This window comes from Onychomys torridus, chromosome 16 (assembly GCF_903995425.1).
Source record: "Onychomys torridus chromosome 16, mOncTor1.1, whole genome shotgun sequence".
In the NCBI taxonomy this organism is placed as follows: Eukaryota; Metazoa; Chordata; class Mammalia; order Rodentia; family Cricetidae; genus Onychomys; species Onychomys torridus.
In genome coordinates, this window is record NC_050458.1 from 56,213,878 (window position 1) to 56,231,076 (window position 17,199).

General features: G+C 40.5%; 1 protein-coding gene across 1 annotated transcript in view; it reads right to left on the reverse strand.

The window, feature by feature from the left end:
- The window catches only part of Slc2a13 (solute carrier family 2 member 13), a 296,552-nt gene that overhangs the window by 225,223 nt on the left and 54,130 nt on the right, over positions 1–17,199 (reverse strand). Inside the window, exon 2 of the mRNA XM_036208221.1 lies at positions 8,473–8,632. Within this exon, the coding sequence (XP_036064114.1) occupies positions 8,473–8,632 (160 nt within the window). The remainder of the gene's footprint in view (positions 1–8,472; positions 8,633–17,199) is intronic.

The window sequence follows — 17,199 nt, forward strand, 5'->3', positions numbered from 1 at the left end:
AGAGAGAGAGAGAGAGAGAGACAGAGAGAGAGAGACAGAGAGAGAGACAGAGAGAGATTGATTGATTGATTGATTGATTGATTTCTCCTAGCCTCTGAGAATCTTCCACACAAAGTTTAAAACTAGAGACTATAGAAGTGTGGTAATGATAAACAAACAAAATAAGACAATTTAATTCCATGATGGGGCTTTTAAAAAGGACAAATGTCAGAAGATTTGTTTCTATGGAAGCTGTTTTCATGGTAAAGTCAGACATTTGGCACACATCTATAATTCCAGAACTTCAGAGGTAGAGACAAATGTATAATAATAATGATAATAATAATAATAATAATAATACATAATACATAACACATAATATAATGCATAATAATAATAAGCTCAAGATCCTGTCTTAAAAAGACAAAACTAAATTCAGTGGCCAGTGTAGAAAAGGAAGAGTGTGATGGAACCAGTATGAGGTTCACAGTAATGTTTCTTTAGTACTGAATATCAAACCCTTGCAAGATACTCTGCACTACTCATCAGGAAATAAGCACACTCTGTAACCACCAGAACAGACCAGAAACTTCCTTTACATTCACCCTTTGCCAGTTAGCCATCACAGCCAGGGCCAATGGCTGGTGAGGTTCATGTGCCTGTTATTTAGTTTCTTGTTGATGCACCTCTCCTAGAACGGTGTGCACCCTCGCCTAGAACCTTGGAGCACAAGCTACTTTGTGTCTCTCCTTTTAGGCAGCAAGTCTAATTCTTCACTAACATGGGCTGGGGTGCAGTTCATTGAAGGAATGTGTGTCTACCTGCAACCCTGATGAAGAGATACACCTCCTTCAATCTTTTCTAGAACTTGCCAGTGAAATGATCTGGCTGGTGGGTGAAGAGCCATACTTCCATTTATTTAGAAATGTAAGGAATTTTTTCTTTTCCATTTTAGCTGGTGGGCATTTTTGATAAAGTATGACTGTTAATTACCATGCCCATTCTAACTTGTTGCAGTTACTGATTATAAAATTTTAATGGTATTATAATATCCTGAGGGATGGCACACCCTCTTTTATTCTTGACATTAATAATACAAACTTTTATCTTTTTCCTTAGTAAAATGAGTCATAGCCACCTCATCAATTTTATTAATCTTCCCACAGAATCAACTTGATTGCCTTTCTATTATTATATCTTATGCTTGCTTTACTGTTTCAATCCTTACTTTTGAGTTTAACAACTTCAACAATTATCTTCCTCCTCTTCCTCCTCCTCTTGCTCCTCCTCTTGCTCCTCCTCTTGCTCCTCCTCCTCCTCCTCCTCCTCCTCCTCCTCCTCCTCCTCCTCCTCCTCATCCACTGCCGCCTCCTTCTCCTCCTTCTCTTCCTCCCTCTCCTCTGGCAGGGTCTCACTCTGGTCTGGACCTCACTATGCAGACCGTCTAGCCTAGGACTAACTGGAGAGCTGCCTGCCTCTGCCTCTGCCTCTGCCTCTGCCTCTGCCTCTCTGCCTCTCTGCCTCTCTGCCCCTCTGCCCATCTGCCCCTCTGCCTCTGCCTCTCTGCCTCTGCCTCTGCCTCTCTGCCTCTCTTCCTCTCTGCCCCTCTGCCCCTCTGCCCCTCTGCCCCTCTGCCTCTGCCTCTGCCTCTGCCTCTCAGTGCTGGGATGAAATGTGTGCTCCATCATGCTTGCCATTGTTTCAGTTTCTTCACATGGAAGTTGGAACATGACTTTAAGCCTTTTCTCTAAGATCACCATCTAAAGCTACACGTTTTTATATACTATAGCTGCATCACCTGCTTGAATATATTTTATTTTTTATGACTTTGCTCAGAACATGTCTTAGTTACTTTTCTCTTGCTCTGCTAAAACACCATGACCAAGGCAACTTATATAAGCAGCTGTTTAATTTGGGCTTAGGACTTTCCAGGGTTCAAGCACACCTTGACAGAACACAGCACAGCAGTGAGAACAACTTGGTTTGCATCCTGACTAAAGCAGGACGCAGAAAGAGACACTGGGAATGGTGTGCACCTTTCGAAAACTCAAAGCCTGTCTCCCCAGTGGTACACCTCCTCCAACAAGGCCACAACTTCTAATCTTTCCCCCAAGAGTTCCACCAAATAAGGAGCAAGTATTCAAACATAGAAACCTATAGAGACCATTCTTATTCACACCACCACAGATCTATATGTTACCCAGAACATACTACTTCAATTTCCAAATATTTGGGACTTTCTTGGCTATTTTATTGCTAATAATTTCTAATTTAATAATGAGAGGACACAGCCTAAACATGTAATATAATTTATTTATTAAAAATCTTACTAACATGTATTTTATACTCCTACCCAATGTTTGCCAAATAAAATCTGACAGAAACTTGATAAGTAATATATATGGATATTATTGAGTGTGGCAGTCAAAAGCCAATCAAAAGGCAAGGAACTCAATGGTATTGTATTATTTCTATATTATGTTACCTATTTTTATTTAATTGTTCTATCCTTTGATGATAAAATATTTAAAAATCTCCAAACAGGATCAAGACCTGCCCATTTTCCCATTCTACTAATTTTAATGTGATTAAAACAAATATTTTTGCCCATTTTGTCATTTTGAAGTGTGCATCTCTATACTACTATGGACATGCACTCTGTGAGGCAACAGCACCCACTATCTTCTGATTTTTGAAGCTTACATCTTATCTTCCACATTTCTATCATCACTGGTGCTTCTGGCAAATGGGCTCTTTGATCATGATGAACCATCCTAATCTCTACTGACACCACTTTAAGCCCACTCTACTCATATCGCAGCACCTCATTTCTACTATTATAGTCCCATCTTTTTACTTCTTTATCTAAAGCATACGACATTATCTTTTAGGCAAGGTATATTTGTGTCCTTATATGAGTATACATTGATAGTTTTTATACTTTAGATATATTGTTTGAACATTTAATGTAAGAGTTACTTTGCTAAAGCTACATTTTAAATACAGTGTTTAGTTATGTGCTTTCCATCTGCTCCATCTGTTATTTACTCCTGTGTTTTTACTACCTTACATTTCTATAGTACATCAAACTATTTTAAGTATCCTATATTAATCCTTATAAGTGCTTCTTAGCTGTTCCCTTTCATATATTCTAGTGGGTGTTCTAAAAAGAACAGGTCATCTGTTAGTTTACCAAGTACTATATGTACAAATCACCAGTACATAATTCCATTCAACACCCCAGTCTTTGCTATTGTCATCTTAAAATGGATGAGAAGGTACAACGATTTCCCACATACCCTTTCTCTCCACACATGCTTCTTCCCTTGTTATCAACATCCCCCATCTAGGTGGCACATTCTTATAATCAGTGTACCAACTGTATGGACTACCAACATTACACATAGTTCACTCTTGATGGAGTGTAGTCCATAAGTGTGTGTAGCAGGGTCCTTGCTGTTGTTCCCTTTGGGGGAGGAGGCCAAATAGGCACAGAGTCAATGACACAGACTCTGGGAGAATGTCAAAACAACAAGCTTGGTTTATTCAGTTAGAGGCAAGTCTTACATACCCTCCACCCCTCCCGGGGAAGGGTGGGAGGTCTGATGAATATGCATCTGCTGGTGTGACATGGCTGTCTCTCATTGGTCCAGGTCATCTCCAGATCATGTTTCAGCTGCTGTTGCTAAGGCCCTTAGGCAGACCCAGGCTGGCTCTCAGAAAGTATCTTTTTTACTTGGCTGGGCCTCAAACCTGCTAGGGATGGGTCATCCCACAAGTGTGGACAAATATATAGAAGCAGATCTACCATGTTGACATTGTACAGTAATTGTCATTCAAGATCCTCTAAGCTCTGGCCATAAACAGATTTTTACACTCTATCCATGGTGTTAGAATGGTCTTCTTCAGGAAGATTTGTCTTCTATAAACCTCTCTTGCCATTGTCAACCTTCATTTACTTTTCACTTGGGGAAAATCAGAGAGCTGAAGGTGGTAGTGATTTTTATTAGCAGGAGTAGATGGATATAGAGGCTGAAATTAATGCTTTCCAAAAATAATAGCAAGCAATATCTAGTATCATTTAGGAGGTCTTAGGAATTTTCATAGCTATTCACTCATTCAATCCATACAATAACAACATTAACAACATTGCTGAAATTATCAGCTACATGAGGATACGAGACCTTAGATTAACCAACTCACACCATGAAAGTAAGCCTTCAACTATACTCCTTGTTATACTAGAATATCTTTATTTTTTTAAGATAGAGATCAACTCATACTCTATTATTTCCTTACTAATTATCACTAATTATAAGGACACTCCTTGAGTATGAATTTGTTTTCAGAAAGAATTACCTTTCAAATGATATACAAATAACATTCTTATTAACATTCAAATAACATCTTACTGATGAGGTTTTTAAAACTGTAAAAGTATAAGTGATTCTGGAAGACAAGGGAGCTTTACCACTTCACCAATACAATCAGTTTCTTTAAAAAATTCTCTGAGGCGCAAGAGAGATGGCTCTGAGATTAAGAGCACTAACTGCTCTTCCAGAGGACCCAGGTTCAATTCTTAGCACCTATATTGCAGCTTACAACCATCTGTAACTCCAGTTCCAGTGAATCCAGTATTACATTCTGGCCTCAATGAGCCCCATGCATGCATGCAGTACACAAACATACATGCAAGCAAACACTCATACACATAAAGTAGAATAATAAAAATATGTTAAAAATTATCTGAGACTTGCAAACAAACAAAATCAAACTTACTATGTTCTTAAAGCAAAGGATGACTATTTTTTTTTAAAGAAAGAGATATGCCACCAATGGATTTAAAGTTCTATCCATCCCCACTGCAGACTAACCTTCTACTGCCGCTACTAAATTCCCAGAAGGCTGAAGCCCCTCCCTCACTCCTACTACTTTTCCTTGACCAGATGTGACTGGCTCTGACTACATTTTCCCATCTGCAGAGACAATGTTCCCTCCAAGAGCCAAAGACTAGCTAACAAATACCCCAACATTAGGCATAAATGTTGAACACTGGTCAGGATCATCCAAGTGATTCCCAAAACGTTATAAGCTATTGCTATCGCCCTTGAGTCCCTATTGCTGAACACCATGAACTTCAGACACAGGGCCCAGAGGACCAAAGCTGGATCTGACCTCAAAGCCTTCTCCTTGCAGACTAGCTCTCATGATACCAGAAGGTATCATGTAAGCTTCCAAAGGAGGGAAGCAACCAACAGTCCTATTGAGCTATGAGATCTATAAACTACACTGACCAGCATGGCACAATAACTCCCAGAATGCAGTAGTAGCATGCATACCTTCTCAGCAAACAACAGCTCTCTAATTGGACACAAGATCATTCAACAAGAAGGAAACCATGTGCTGGGTGGTGGTGGCACGTGCCTTTGATCCCAGCATTCGGGAGGCAGAGGCAGGTGGATCTCTGTGAGTTTGAGGTCCGCCTAGGCTACAGAGTGAGTCCCAGGAAAGGCACAAAGCTACACAGAGAAACCCTGTCTTGAGAAACACCGCCTCCCCCACACAAAAAGAGGGAAACTATGCCTGATACTGGAAACCTAGCCAATGATCCAGGACTAGTGATGTCATGGATCTTGGAGGAGAAGCTACAACTGTTACTTTACTAACCCATCCTTGTTGCCAAATACATTCTAAACATCTTTCCTTATACCTTACAGAAAGTGTCATTCCTACCCCTCATCAAGGAAAGTTCTCTTTGCAAAAGATAAAAACCATTACAGAAAAACCAATCAAAATGCAGACTTGTGAAATTCTGTCCCAACGGGTAAATCTATGCCCCAATTCCTTCATGTAAGGTTCAGGGATCATTGCTAAAGAGGAGTAGAAAAATGGTAAGAGCCAAAGACACGGAGTTTTCTGTGAGATTGTGTCTCCTCTGGAAGGCAGAGACTACAAAGTCTCACCAACACAAAGTCATAAATCTGACCGCCAAAGGATGACATCAATAAATAAAGAGGATGGGAAAAAGCTCATGAGGCTGCAACCCTAAATACAGAATTACAAGGCAACTCAGGAATGCCGAGAGTGGGAAAAATATTCTTCCCCAGGGAAGAGCTCACCCATTAGTTATTTAATATTAAATGGTCAGCTATGACAATATATGTGTAAGTAACATTATATAGACTGAGCAGGTTGTATTTATATATTTAGTAATGGACACATACACACATATGTAACAATTTAGGGAAAATGAGGCCATGAATTTGAAAGAGAGCAGGGAGGGGTATATGGGAGGGTTTGGAGGGAAGAAAGAGAAGGGAGAAATGATATGAATATATTATAATCTCAAATATAAAAAAATGAAAAATACAATCACAGTTCACCTATAACTTCTCTGTTTAAAAGAGATGTCTCCACATCCAGCTGATGGTCCTAGGAATTAGCTGCTCTCTCCACTATTTGCTACCTTATGTACCCACAGCATAGGGTATGGTCAATTTCTTCCCACATTTTTGGGGAGAAATTAAGCTCAGAAGGACCACACAATTTTCCCCAGATCTGTAGGTAATGAATGGACAGTAGAAGACTGATTTGGATTTGGGGCTGGGATTATGTACTCATAGCAGTTACAGAAGTCTTCACGCTCTGGGCTTCTCTACTACCCTGTGCCCCACCCTCAGCCACAAACAAATACAGACGACAGAGTGTTCATTTTCCTTTAGCTTCTCTTACAACATACCGACAGCAGTACTCATGCATCAGAACAGTAGATAACTACGAAACTCATTTATGAAGGGCCTACTTTTTACCAAGCTCTGGGTCAGATGTTAGGAATATGTTATACATAAAATATTTTTCTTTCTACAACGATCTCACAAAATTAAGTATTGTTTTTTTTGCTCCCACATTTTTGGGGAAGAAATGAAGCTCAAAGGGATCACATGATTTGCCCCACATCTGCAGGTAATAAAAGAGCAGTGGAAGACAGATTTGGATTTGGGGCTGGGATTTTATTGCCCACTTTTTTTTTTTTAAGCTGAGGATTGAACCTAGGGCCTTGCGCTTGCTAGGCAAGTGCTCTACCACTGAGCTAAATCCCCAACCTATTTATTGCCCACTTTTAAGGGGACTGAGGCTTGCCCCAGCAAGGCCACCTTTCCAGAAGTGCACCACACTCCTACACATTTGACTTTATGATCCTCCTTGCTGTCTTATCCATTACTAAAAACAATGTTGAGTGGTTGGCCTTTAGCTAGGAATGGGGCCTAAATACTATAGATATTATATATTTCAATCTATATCTATGATTGGTCACAACAGAAGTTTACTTGGAGATGTATATGTACGTGTAAGCACTGACTTGTAAGTCTCAAATAAAAACTAAAAACACCAAATCCAAACAGTGGTAGCATCAAGCTTCCTCTCCTTTTCATCTACAGAGTAGAAAAGAAGATCAAGGCTTCTGCTTCAATTTCCCAGCAATCTCTCTGTAGAGACGGCCTCCTTCATGAGAGAGCGGGGTAGCAGATTTTTATTCCAATTGTGTATTTGGTCTAGCACGTCTTGAGAGAGGCAGACTCTCACTGATGTCATGTGACTTCTCATAAAGCTTTTTCACAGCTTATCCTAAGCCACGGGGCTTATGGTACTGCTTGGAGAGCAGTCCAGGTTCCTCTGTCTCCAACACACTGGAACCACCCCTTTGAGCCGCTTCAAGGTCGCAAATACTGTAGAAGCAAGGACCCGAGTCTCAGTCACCATTCTTATAGAACTTACACAGTCCATGCTCAAAGAGCATTTGTTATAAGAAGCAATGGCACAAAATAAGTTCAACAATACTGCATAGCCTGGAGTGCCTTTCAGTAACACTTTCCTAGAATGCTTACATGAATCTATTGTTTCAAACACTATAAAGCAATGAAGAAAAATCCTGTGCCCTCATCTTTAAGCTTTAACACAAATTTGTCTTTGTAAATATGCTTCATGTATTTAGTTTTAATGTTTACCTTCGTATTCTTTCTCATTTATTTTGACTCATATTATGATCAAGAAACAATTTCATATTTTATTTTTACATAGATACCTTTTCATATGATTAAATCTGTATTTTTGAATACTGTTTCTTTCAGATGAGAATGTAGCTTCCTAGACCCAAAAAAGAAGCTATATCTGCAGTTTATAAAAAGCCTGTCAGTCACACATGTAACTCAAAAACTCCACATATATTTATTACATTATTATATGTGTAAAAGATTATACCGAGTATGAGAAGTATCACCTAAATGCTTTAGAAAAACCAGTCTTCTGAAAATATCAATTCTTAATGGAAGGTTCCTTGCTATTATTAAAATAAATATGTATTTCTTGACTACTTTCAATTTTGCTGAATGCCACCTACTTACAAGTTAACTACAATGATTCAAGATATCTTGATTTTTCTAGTGCCTCAAAGTTGTAGTTTCTTTGAATTCAAGATAAGACCTATGCACAAACCTCCATCCATCCTTCTGCAGATAACTGAAGGCTCCATCAATGACACTTGCAAAAAACTGTCCCCCTGTGATGAAGAGGGTATTAATGGTGACCAGTCGGCCTCTCAGGTTGGGTGGAGAAACCTCTGCGATGTACACGGGCACTGTCATGGATGCAATGCCTGCAGAGAGGGAGCAAAGTACACATGAGATACCTGTGCAATTTCACTTGTAACTACACCTCTTTTCATTAAGGAATTTTCTTATTCATTTTACATACCAGCCACAGACCTCCCTCTCCTCCTTCCTCCCACCCTTCCTGCTTTCACCTCCCCTAACCACCCTCCATTCCCTCCTCCAACAAGGCAAGGTCTCCCATGGGGAACCCACAGAGCCCCTTCCCCTGCATCAAGGCTGTGCAAGGTATCCCATCATAGGTAGTGGGCTCCAAAAAGCCAGCTCATGTACCAGGGATGGATCCTGATCCTACTGCCAGGGGGACTCTTAAGCAGATCAAGCTACACAACTGTCTCACTTATGGAGAAGGCCTAGTCTAGTCCTATGGAGAACCCACAGCTCTTGGGTCTAAAGTTCTTGAGTTCTCACTAGTTTGGTTTGGTTGTCTCTGTAGGTTTCCCCAGCATACACTTATCCGTGCTAGGCTAAGACACACACACGTATGGATACAGGCTTGCACTCTACTCTGGACACAGCTTATCACATATTCAAGATTTTGTTAGTGACTGATATGGGGCTATTGTATATAAGTAAAGAAATATGTACGGTTCCAATCTCTGAATATTGTTTTTATACTATTATTTAAATGAATTTATTTTCGTGTATTTTGTTTAGTGAGGGCTTATGAAGCTGGTCATAAACAGAGTAGGTAAGCAAGAATGGTCTTGACCTTCTACCTCCAAAGTGCTCAGCTCACACTGTCATTTGAAAGCCCACATATAAAAATACCTCAACAGTCCTACAATGACACGAAAGGCATAGATACGCTTTGTCATTGTACAGACAATGGGTATAAAATTATGCTCTAGAATGCTGTCATTGCTAAATTATTTTAGTTTACATGGAAATGTCATCAGACAACAGTGACAATAAAACACCATTCAAGAATTGATATCAACAATTTGCAGTCATTTAGAGGAGATATACCAACTCTTTAAATAGGTTTTCTGATAAGAATATCTTATTAAGTCATACCAGTCAATTGCCTAGTTGTGTATTTCTGAGGCAGCTGATAATGACAGAACCTTAAGGACTCTACAGTTCTGGAAAACATGATCTTCCATGGACAAAAAAAATGGTATGGAGCTGGGGGTGGTCAGTAAAAGTGCTTATATTGTTAGTTACAGAACTGCAAGCTTTGTGTCTCTAGATGTTATAAAGCAATCCCTAGATTAGACGGGACATCAAAACTGCACCACAGACCCATATAGAACTGCCTGTGAGGGACAGGTTTTTACTGAAGGAAACACTTAGAAACCTGACACTTCCAGCCCAGGGGCCCTTGCACTTCAGCCACTGTCTGCCACATTCCACAGTCTGCAGCATCTGTCTGCAGTTAGTGACAGCAATACCTGCACTTCTCAAGGAACAACTGATTTTCAGTAGTGACAGAGACTGACCCCAGGGGTTCATGCAGGCTGGACACCACCACTAAGCTAGACTCTTGATTCATCCCCAATTTCTGTTTGTTGATCACTGCCATAAATCACCTAGTTCTCTCTCATACAAGTCCTGTTAGCTAAGGGATTGTTCCCTAGATCTCTCATTTTCTTTCATTTTCTTCCTTTCTCTAGACAGGCACACTTTCACCCTGGATTTTGAACTTCACTAAATTATAGCACAGCAGTCTGCAACCTTACCAACTGTATCTTTTGTTAACTTTTAATTAGCCTTCTCCATCTTTGAGTCGGGTAACAACAACAAAACCTGGAAACTTCACTGTAGTATGGCCAACACACAGGCAGCTAAGCTCTCCTGGCACTCCTGGACCCTGTGGTACTTGCAAGCATACGGAGAGAAGCCTATGATTTTCTCAGTTTCACAATGCAAGCAGAAGGAGTATTAAACCAAATCATCACTGCATTAGTGCAGTATCAGTGCAGCACAGACTACCCTAACATGCCCTCTGCGGAACCTGGAAATAAACATTTTCAACAAATGTTAACAAGTTAGTTGTATAGTCTCCTCATTTCTCTTACTATGGGACCATCTCAATAAAATTTCACAAATAAGCACTAATTTATGATTGGGATTTTTTTTTCTATACTGGTTTAGGTGTAAACAATCATTCCATTTCTTTCTTAGCCAGAGATCTGTCTTCAGCCACATAACCCACTAAACATGGGAAATCAGAATCACACATTTAAGCAATACATGCCTGTCTCCAAACCATAGATTTTACATGACAAGAAATGTGGCGATCCCCTCAGGCCTTTAGAAAGCTTGATGAATACCAGAGTGCTGAAGGTAACAGATGATGGCCAAGACAAAGACCAGAGAGAGAACTAGAAAGTCTCTAGAGCCATTGATAAGTAGACCTGGAAAGAGCCCTCAAAATTTGTTCAGTGATTGACAATGCTGATTTAGGATAGCTGTTAAAACTGCCTAATTCTGTTAGTTGGGTATTTTCCACATCCTGATTATTGCCCTAATTCTCAGTACATCTCTACTGAGAGCATGTAAACCCCACTTCACGGAGGACATTATCCCAGGAAATGTAGTGAGTGAGTCAAAGAACCTAAGAGATGCCAGAATCCAACTTTAATGGTACACACTAACCTGGCTCATCACCACAGATGGCAGTAGGCTCAGGCTTCAATACCTACCAAGCCAGTTACAAGCTGGGTAAGTCAGAATGAGTTATTTAACCTCTGTAGGTCTCCAATTCCTAATCTAGAAGGAGAAGATTAAAAATCCTTCACAAAGATTGAGAAATCTCAGTGGATTAACAGAGTAAAGCACTTAAATACAGAAGGTAGTCAATGCCAACCACTGTCAAATTTAAATGCAAGATAAAGCCAGAGTTAGGTATAGTCAGAGTCGGCCTGTGAGGTATGCAGCAGTTGATAACTATTGCTCTGACAATGCTGGGGGTATAGGTTAGCTACATGTAATGTTCCAATAACCCTGTAGTTCAACACAACTCAGAGTCTATAAAACAGCTCACTTCTTTCTTTTTTCATCACGTATGGGAGAATTTGGCCTTGTCAGCTTAGTTTTTATATTATCATCATTCAAGACAAAAAAAGTAAGGGCGGTAGAAAAACACAATAAGGCAAAATAAATCTGATTTGTGAAGAGAAGTTCAGATGAAAAAAGACAGGAGAAAATTTTAAGGAAGACACTTGGGATGGGTCTGGAAAAAAATGCAAACCTATGACAACTCAGCTTTGAGGGCAGATGTGGGGTGACAGATTCTTTTTTTTCCCCCCAGAGATAGGGTTTCTCTATGTAACGTTACACCTTTCCTAGAACTAACTCTGTAGCCCAGGCTGGCCTCGAACTCACAGAGATCTGCCTGCCTCTGCCTCCCGAGTGCTGGCATTAAAGGCGTGTGCCACCACCGCCCGGCTGTGGTGAGAGATTTTAAGAACTGCTAAATTACAGCCTACATGCTGTTCCGTTCAAGGCCAAGACTGATTTTCAAGGGCTCTAGATGGCTTTCCATTTCTGGACAATATCTCTTTAAATACAACCTCAAACTGAGACTTGGGTAGGAAAAGCTAGAAGTCTCACAAATATTCAGAGCTCAAAAGGTGACTGTGTGAACAACACACCTAATTGTGACTACTGCAGAGGCTCACACTCAGAAAGGGCATTTGAGAAGAACGCTGAGAGCCACTGAGAAAAGTCTGCATTTGGGGCACTGTTGGAGGTGAAGTGAGAAGGTGAACAGTAAGTGGGCACCTGCTTTGTCCTTGACTGTCACATGATAGTCCTACAAGGAAGGCATCCTATCGACGGGTATGTAGATGATGAAAAGCGAAGAAATCAGGTTGCAGAGACAGATGCAAAGTTCTGTTTCATTTTTCAGAAAACAGCACAGATGTGAATGTCGAAGTGGTTTCAGAGGCTCATGTCCTCAACTTTTGTTAAATGCTACTCAAGGACGAAGGGACACACCGCTGCTGAGAGCATGACCCTTAGGAAATATCTCAGAAACATTTTATCTTTGAAGAACGTCTTGTCTCTTCCCTCTCCCTGCTTCCTGCCACCAGGTATCATGTTAAAGAGATTAGGTCAATCTGCAAGGAAAATGGGAAGTGAGGACAATGAACTGTGTTACCGTGAGCTAGAAAAATTTAAGCCCATACATACAGCTGCTGTATGAACATGGAGAGGGGGGGCCTGATGTTCGCTCCACTCACTGTTGAAATGCTCGCACGTCACACACAAACCCTGCTCATCGGCAGCCTAATTAATGAGAATTACTCATGCAAGCGGCTGATTTATGGTTGCCAACTGACAGAAAGCTCATTCCTGAAAAGCCCCAGACATTGTTATTATGAGGCTAATCCTAAAACTCCTTTCCACTCTTCAGAAATATTTATCTGTCCAGAGACAATTCTTACTGTTCTAATGAAGGATTGCTAAGTAAAATCAGCAAATGTGAAGGTCTGTCTGAACGACTATTTTGTGGTTTGTATAGCTTAGCTGTAGATTTAACCAAACCACAAGATCATACAAATAGCAAGAACTTTATTATTCACACGACATCTGTTGTAAAGACAACATTTCTACCCTGTTATAACCCAAAGATGACAGCCTAATATTTCCAAAATTAAGAGTTAGATGTTTCTTCAGTGTATATATGAATGAGGCAAATTTTTAGGAGCACTCTATGAAAACTTATTTTTCCTTCTACTCTAATCATTAACTACACAGAATCCTTATCTAATACAATATCAAATTTTATTGTATTCTGTGTGTGTGTTTATATACTGTATGACTGTGCACATGTTCATGTGTGCACATGAGGAGGCCAGAGTCTGAGGTCAGGTGTCAGGTGTCTTCCCCTATAGCTCTGCACAATTTGTCTGTTTGTTTTTTGAGACAGTTTTTTTACTAAAGCTCACCTATTGGCTAGACTGACTGGTTAGTAAGCCTCTGGAATCACCCAGCCTCTGCCTCCTCAGCACTAGGATTACAGTATGCACCACCACACACAGTTTTTTTTCCGCATTGGGTACTAAGGACCTCAGTTTATAAAGCAAGCATTTACTAGCCAAGACATCTTCCTAGCCCCCTCATTCTAATTTTAATAGTTCAAATAAAATATATGATGTTAACATGAAGAGTTTATGGTACAAGTATTAATAGCTTTCTAGAGTAAATATAACCACAGAAATCCATTGGTGTTATTTCCTGATGTTAAAAGTTTAAAAAATAAGGTTATATCAAGGGAAGCTGTCGTCATGCTTGACTTGAGGAAGCATTACCAAGAAACTGTACCTGGGACACCACTGGGCAAAAGCATCCATAGGAGTGAGCTGACTCACCACCTACTTAGAGGGTACGTAGAAGCAGCCTTCCAAAAACTGCTGGAAGCCCTTTAAAAGGCTTGAGTCAGAGATATAAACAATTTCATAACCAAACAGCATTAGAAAACCCTGTTGCGATAGATAAATACCCATGAATCACAGTGGTGTCTCAGCATGATGAGCCATGCAGCAGCTAATTAGCTTCTGAGATGTGCATAAGCCACCTTCTAATAATAATGCTTCTGGAACAAGGATTGTGGTGGCCTGAGTTCATTTTCAAAGCCACTGCTTTATCATCTCTAAAGACGGAACCTTAACAAAAAAGAAGCATGGTCTAAGGGAAGAGGACCCTCGGGATAGTTGTGATTGGCTAGCTGTTACGTCTTCATACTTCTCAATAGTTGTGTCTACCGTGACCAGGTCCTTGGTATGACTTAGACTTCGGCTTTTGCTTTTTCTTAAAAAGGTTTAAGACACAAAAGATGTGAGGCCATATAAGTACCACATGCTAACCGATTGTGCCACTGGACTTACAAGTGTGCTAGGACCTATATACACTACAAAATGCCTATAACCAAGACCAGTTGAGAGAAAAGACTAACCCTGGGATATCTACAAAATTAACATTCTAGAGTTTCAAATAGTTCCTAATAAAGCATTATATACTTACTATCGGCATTTCAGCTGGATATCATCTCTCTCTTACTTGCTCTTTTTAAAAATCAGTGTGAGGTCAGAGAATAACTTGTGGAAATCTGCTCTTTTCTACAATCTGAGTACTAGGAAACTGAATTCTTCCCATGTATGTCTAGGTTTGTGTTAAGCAGACAAAAAACTAACAAGCACAGATGAAAAGGTGCAACAATACCTCTAGAATATGGCAACTGGACCAGCCACCTCCCATCCCACCACCTGTATTGTTAATCCGGAGAGTGGGACCCTGGGTCACAGCCCTTTTCTTGGGAACCACTTTTGCAATGCAGGACCCCTGCTTCTCTCCTTTCTTTCAGTCGGCCACCGGCAATACAGATTCTTTCTAGAGCTCACCCTCCAATTGCCCCTGAGACAACTGCCCCTTCAAGTTTACTAGAAAAAAGAATGAGGAGCTACGGGCCTGGGGTGTCTTTGGTGATTTGTCAGCAACCTTGCTCCCCCAAATCATAGCTCACCTTAGCTGAGAAAGGCTCCGTTGACTTGCAGACCCCAAGTTTTCCTCAGATTGATACAGAATAAGGAAAAGGCGTCAGGTTAATGAACATGGCATGCACAGCTGAAGAATGTGACAGTCTCCAGGTCTACGGCAGTTGTTTTCTTCCTTGCTGTTACCAAATACCTAACAAGGAAGAACTTCTGGGAAGTTCTGTGGAGGGCTCACTGGGTGTGTGTACACAAACTAGACAGCAGGGAGAGGTGCGTGCTGGCACTCTGCTGGCATTTCACTTCTCTCTTTTTCTTTAGTCCTGGGTCCCAGCCTAGGGGATGGTATTGCTCACACTCACGATGGGTCTTCCCTCAACTGAACCTCTCAACAAACACCAAGAGGCATGTCTGAGATCATTCCAAATCTAGTCAAGTGGGCAATAAACATAAGTGGGATAATTTCTATTTCCAAAGGGTAAATCAACTTAATAAAAACTATTTAAATTTAATTTTTTGCATGTTGGAAATAATGAAATCTTTAAGAGATTTACTTTCTTTAGGTATTTACTAACTTTCAGCTTGATCTTATATTTTATGAGAAATTCAAATTTTCTAATATATCTGTTTTTTGCAAAAATATGAAGGAATGATTGTTATAGTATCCTATAGCCAATCTTTTGCTGCTGATAGAATTTTTCTCTTAGGTCAGAACTGACTTCTCACCAGCAAGAACAGAATGCCTTGGCACTAGCACCTCCATGGCCTCATTCTCCTGGAGCTGTCCTTGGCAGTTGCTGCCTTTACCCTGTCACATGCTTTCTGCTTCTCCAAGCTTACTTAGCATCCCTATCCTTTCACCAGGCTTTGAAAACTGTAAAGAGGAGCCCTATGCAAATGGTTAAGATGCTAACTGCTAAACCTTTACTTATATTTATAGATACAGGAACAGCTGGCAGGCTTTGCGGTACTTCCTGGTAGTCCTTACTTCCATGTATTAGCTAACACAAAGCTTTGTAGTAAACTGCTATGAGATCCAATATGCAGCAAAGTATCATGTCTAAGAAGAACTGCAAACCCTGGGAGGTCAAGGTCCATTGTCACAGTCTGTAGAGAAAAGGAAGAGAGAAGAAAAGGAGGAGGATGAAGAAGAGGAAGAAGAGGAAGAAGGAGGAGGAGGAGGAGGAGGAGGAGGAGGAGGAGGAGGAGGAGGAGGAGGAGGAGAATCAATTGTAGTAGTGTGAGCTAGATGATGAGGGTACCAGTGAGCACACAGGCTTTTGCCCTGCTCCTCCCCTGCCTCCTCATCAGCATCTGAGTGGTCCAGAGCCAATTCAAGGTGGACCTGCAAAGTAAGTAGCTCTGCCACCTTATGAAGATTGCTAGCCTTTGAATAAGTGTCATTGCTTCCTGACACATGTGGAATCCAAAACAATGATTTTTCAAGGGATGAGACCCTGACCTTTCCTGGTCAGGGAAAAGTGACTGTGAACCTAGGTTTCTTAAGCCAAAAGGAGGAAAAAAATATCTTTCAAGAACAGGGTGCAATGCCTAAAATAGAATTCTAAAAGTTCCTACCAGATAGATAATGATCTCAAGTGGATTGTCTTAGTTAGGGTTTCTGTTGCTGTGAAGGGACACTGTGACCATGGTAACTTTTATTAGGAAAACATTTAGTTGTAATGGCTTACAGTTCAAGGTTCAGTCCATCATCATCATGATGGAACATGGCAGTATGCTGGCAGATATGGTGCTAGAGGAGTTGAGAATTCTACATCTTGATCCACAGGATACAGAATGTGAACTGAAACACTGGCTGTGGCTTGAGCATATGTGAGGCCTCAAAGCCTATCCCCACAGTGGCACACTTCCTCCAACAAGCCCATACCTACTGCAACAGAGCCACACCTGCTAAGCATGCCACTGTTGTGGAATATTATTTTAACTAGGCAAAGATGTGTTACATTTGTTTATGCTGTGGAATATTAACTTTTTAAAGATGTGTTGCTTTTGTTTATACTGCATTTGTTTTATTATGGAAAGAAGTGTTGCATTTGTTTCACCTTGCCTGTCTATGGCACAAGCTTGGTCAAATAACGAGCTGACCGGCCAAT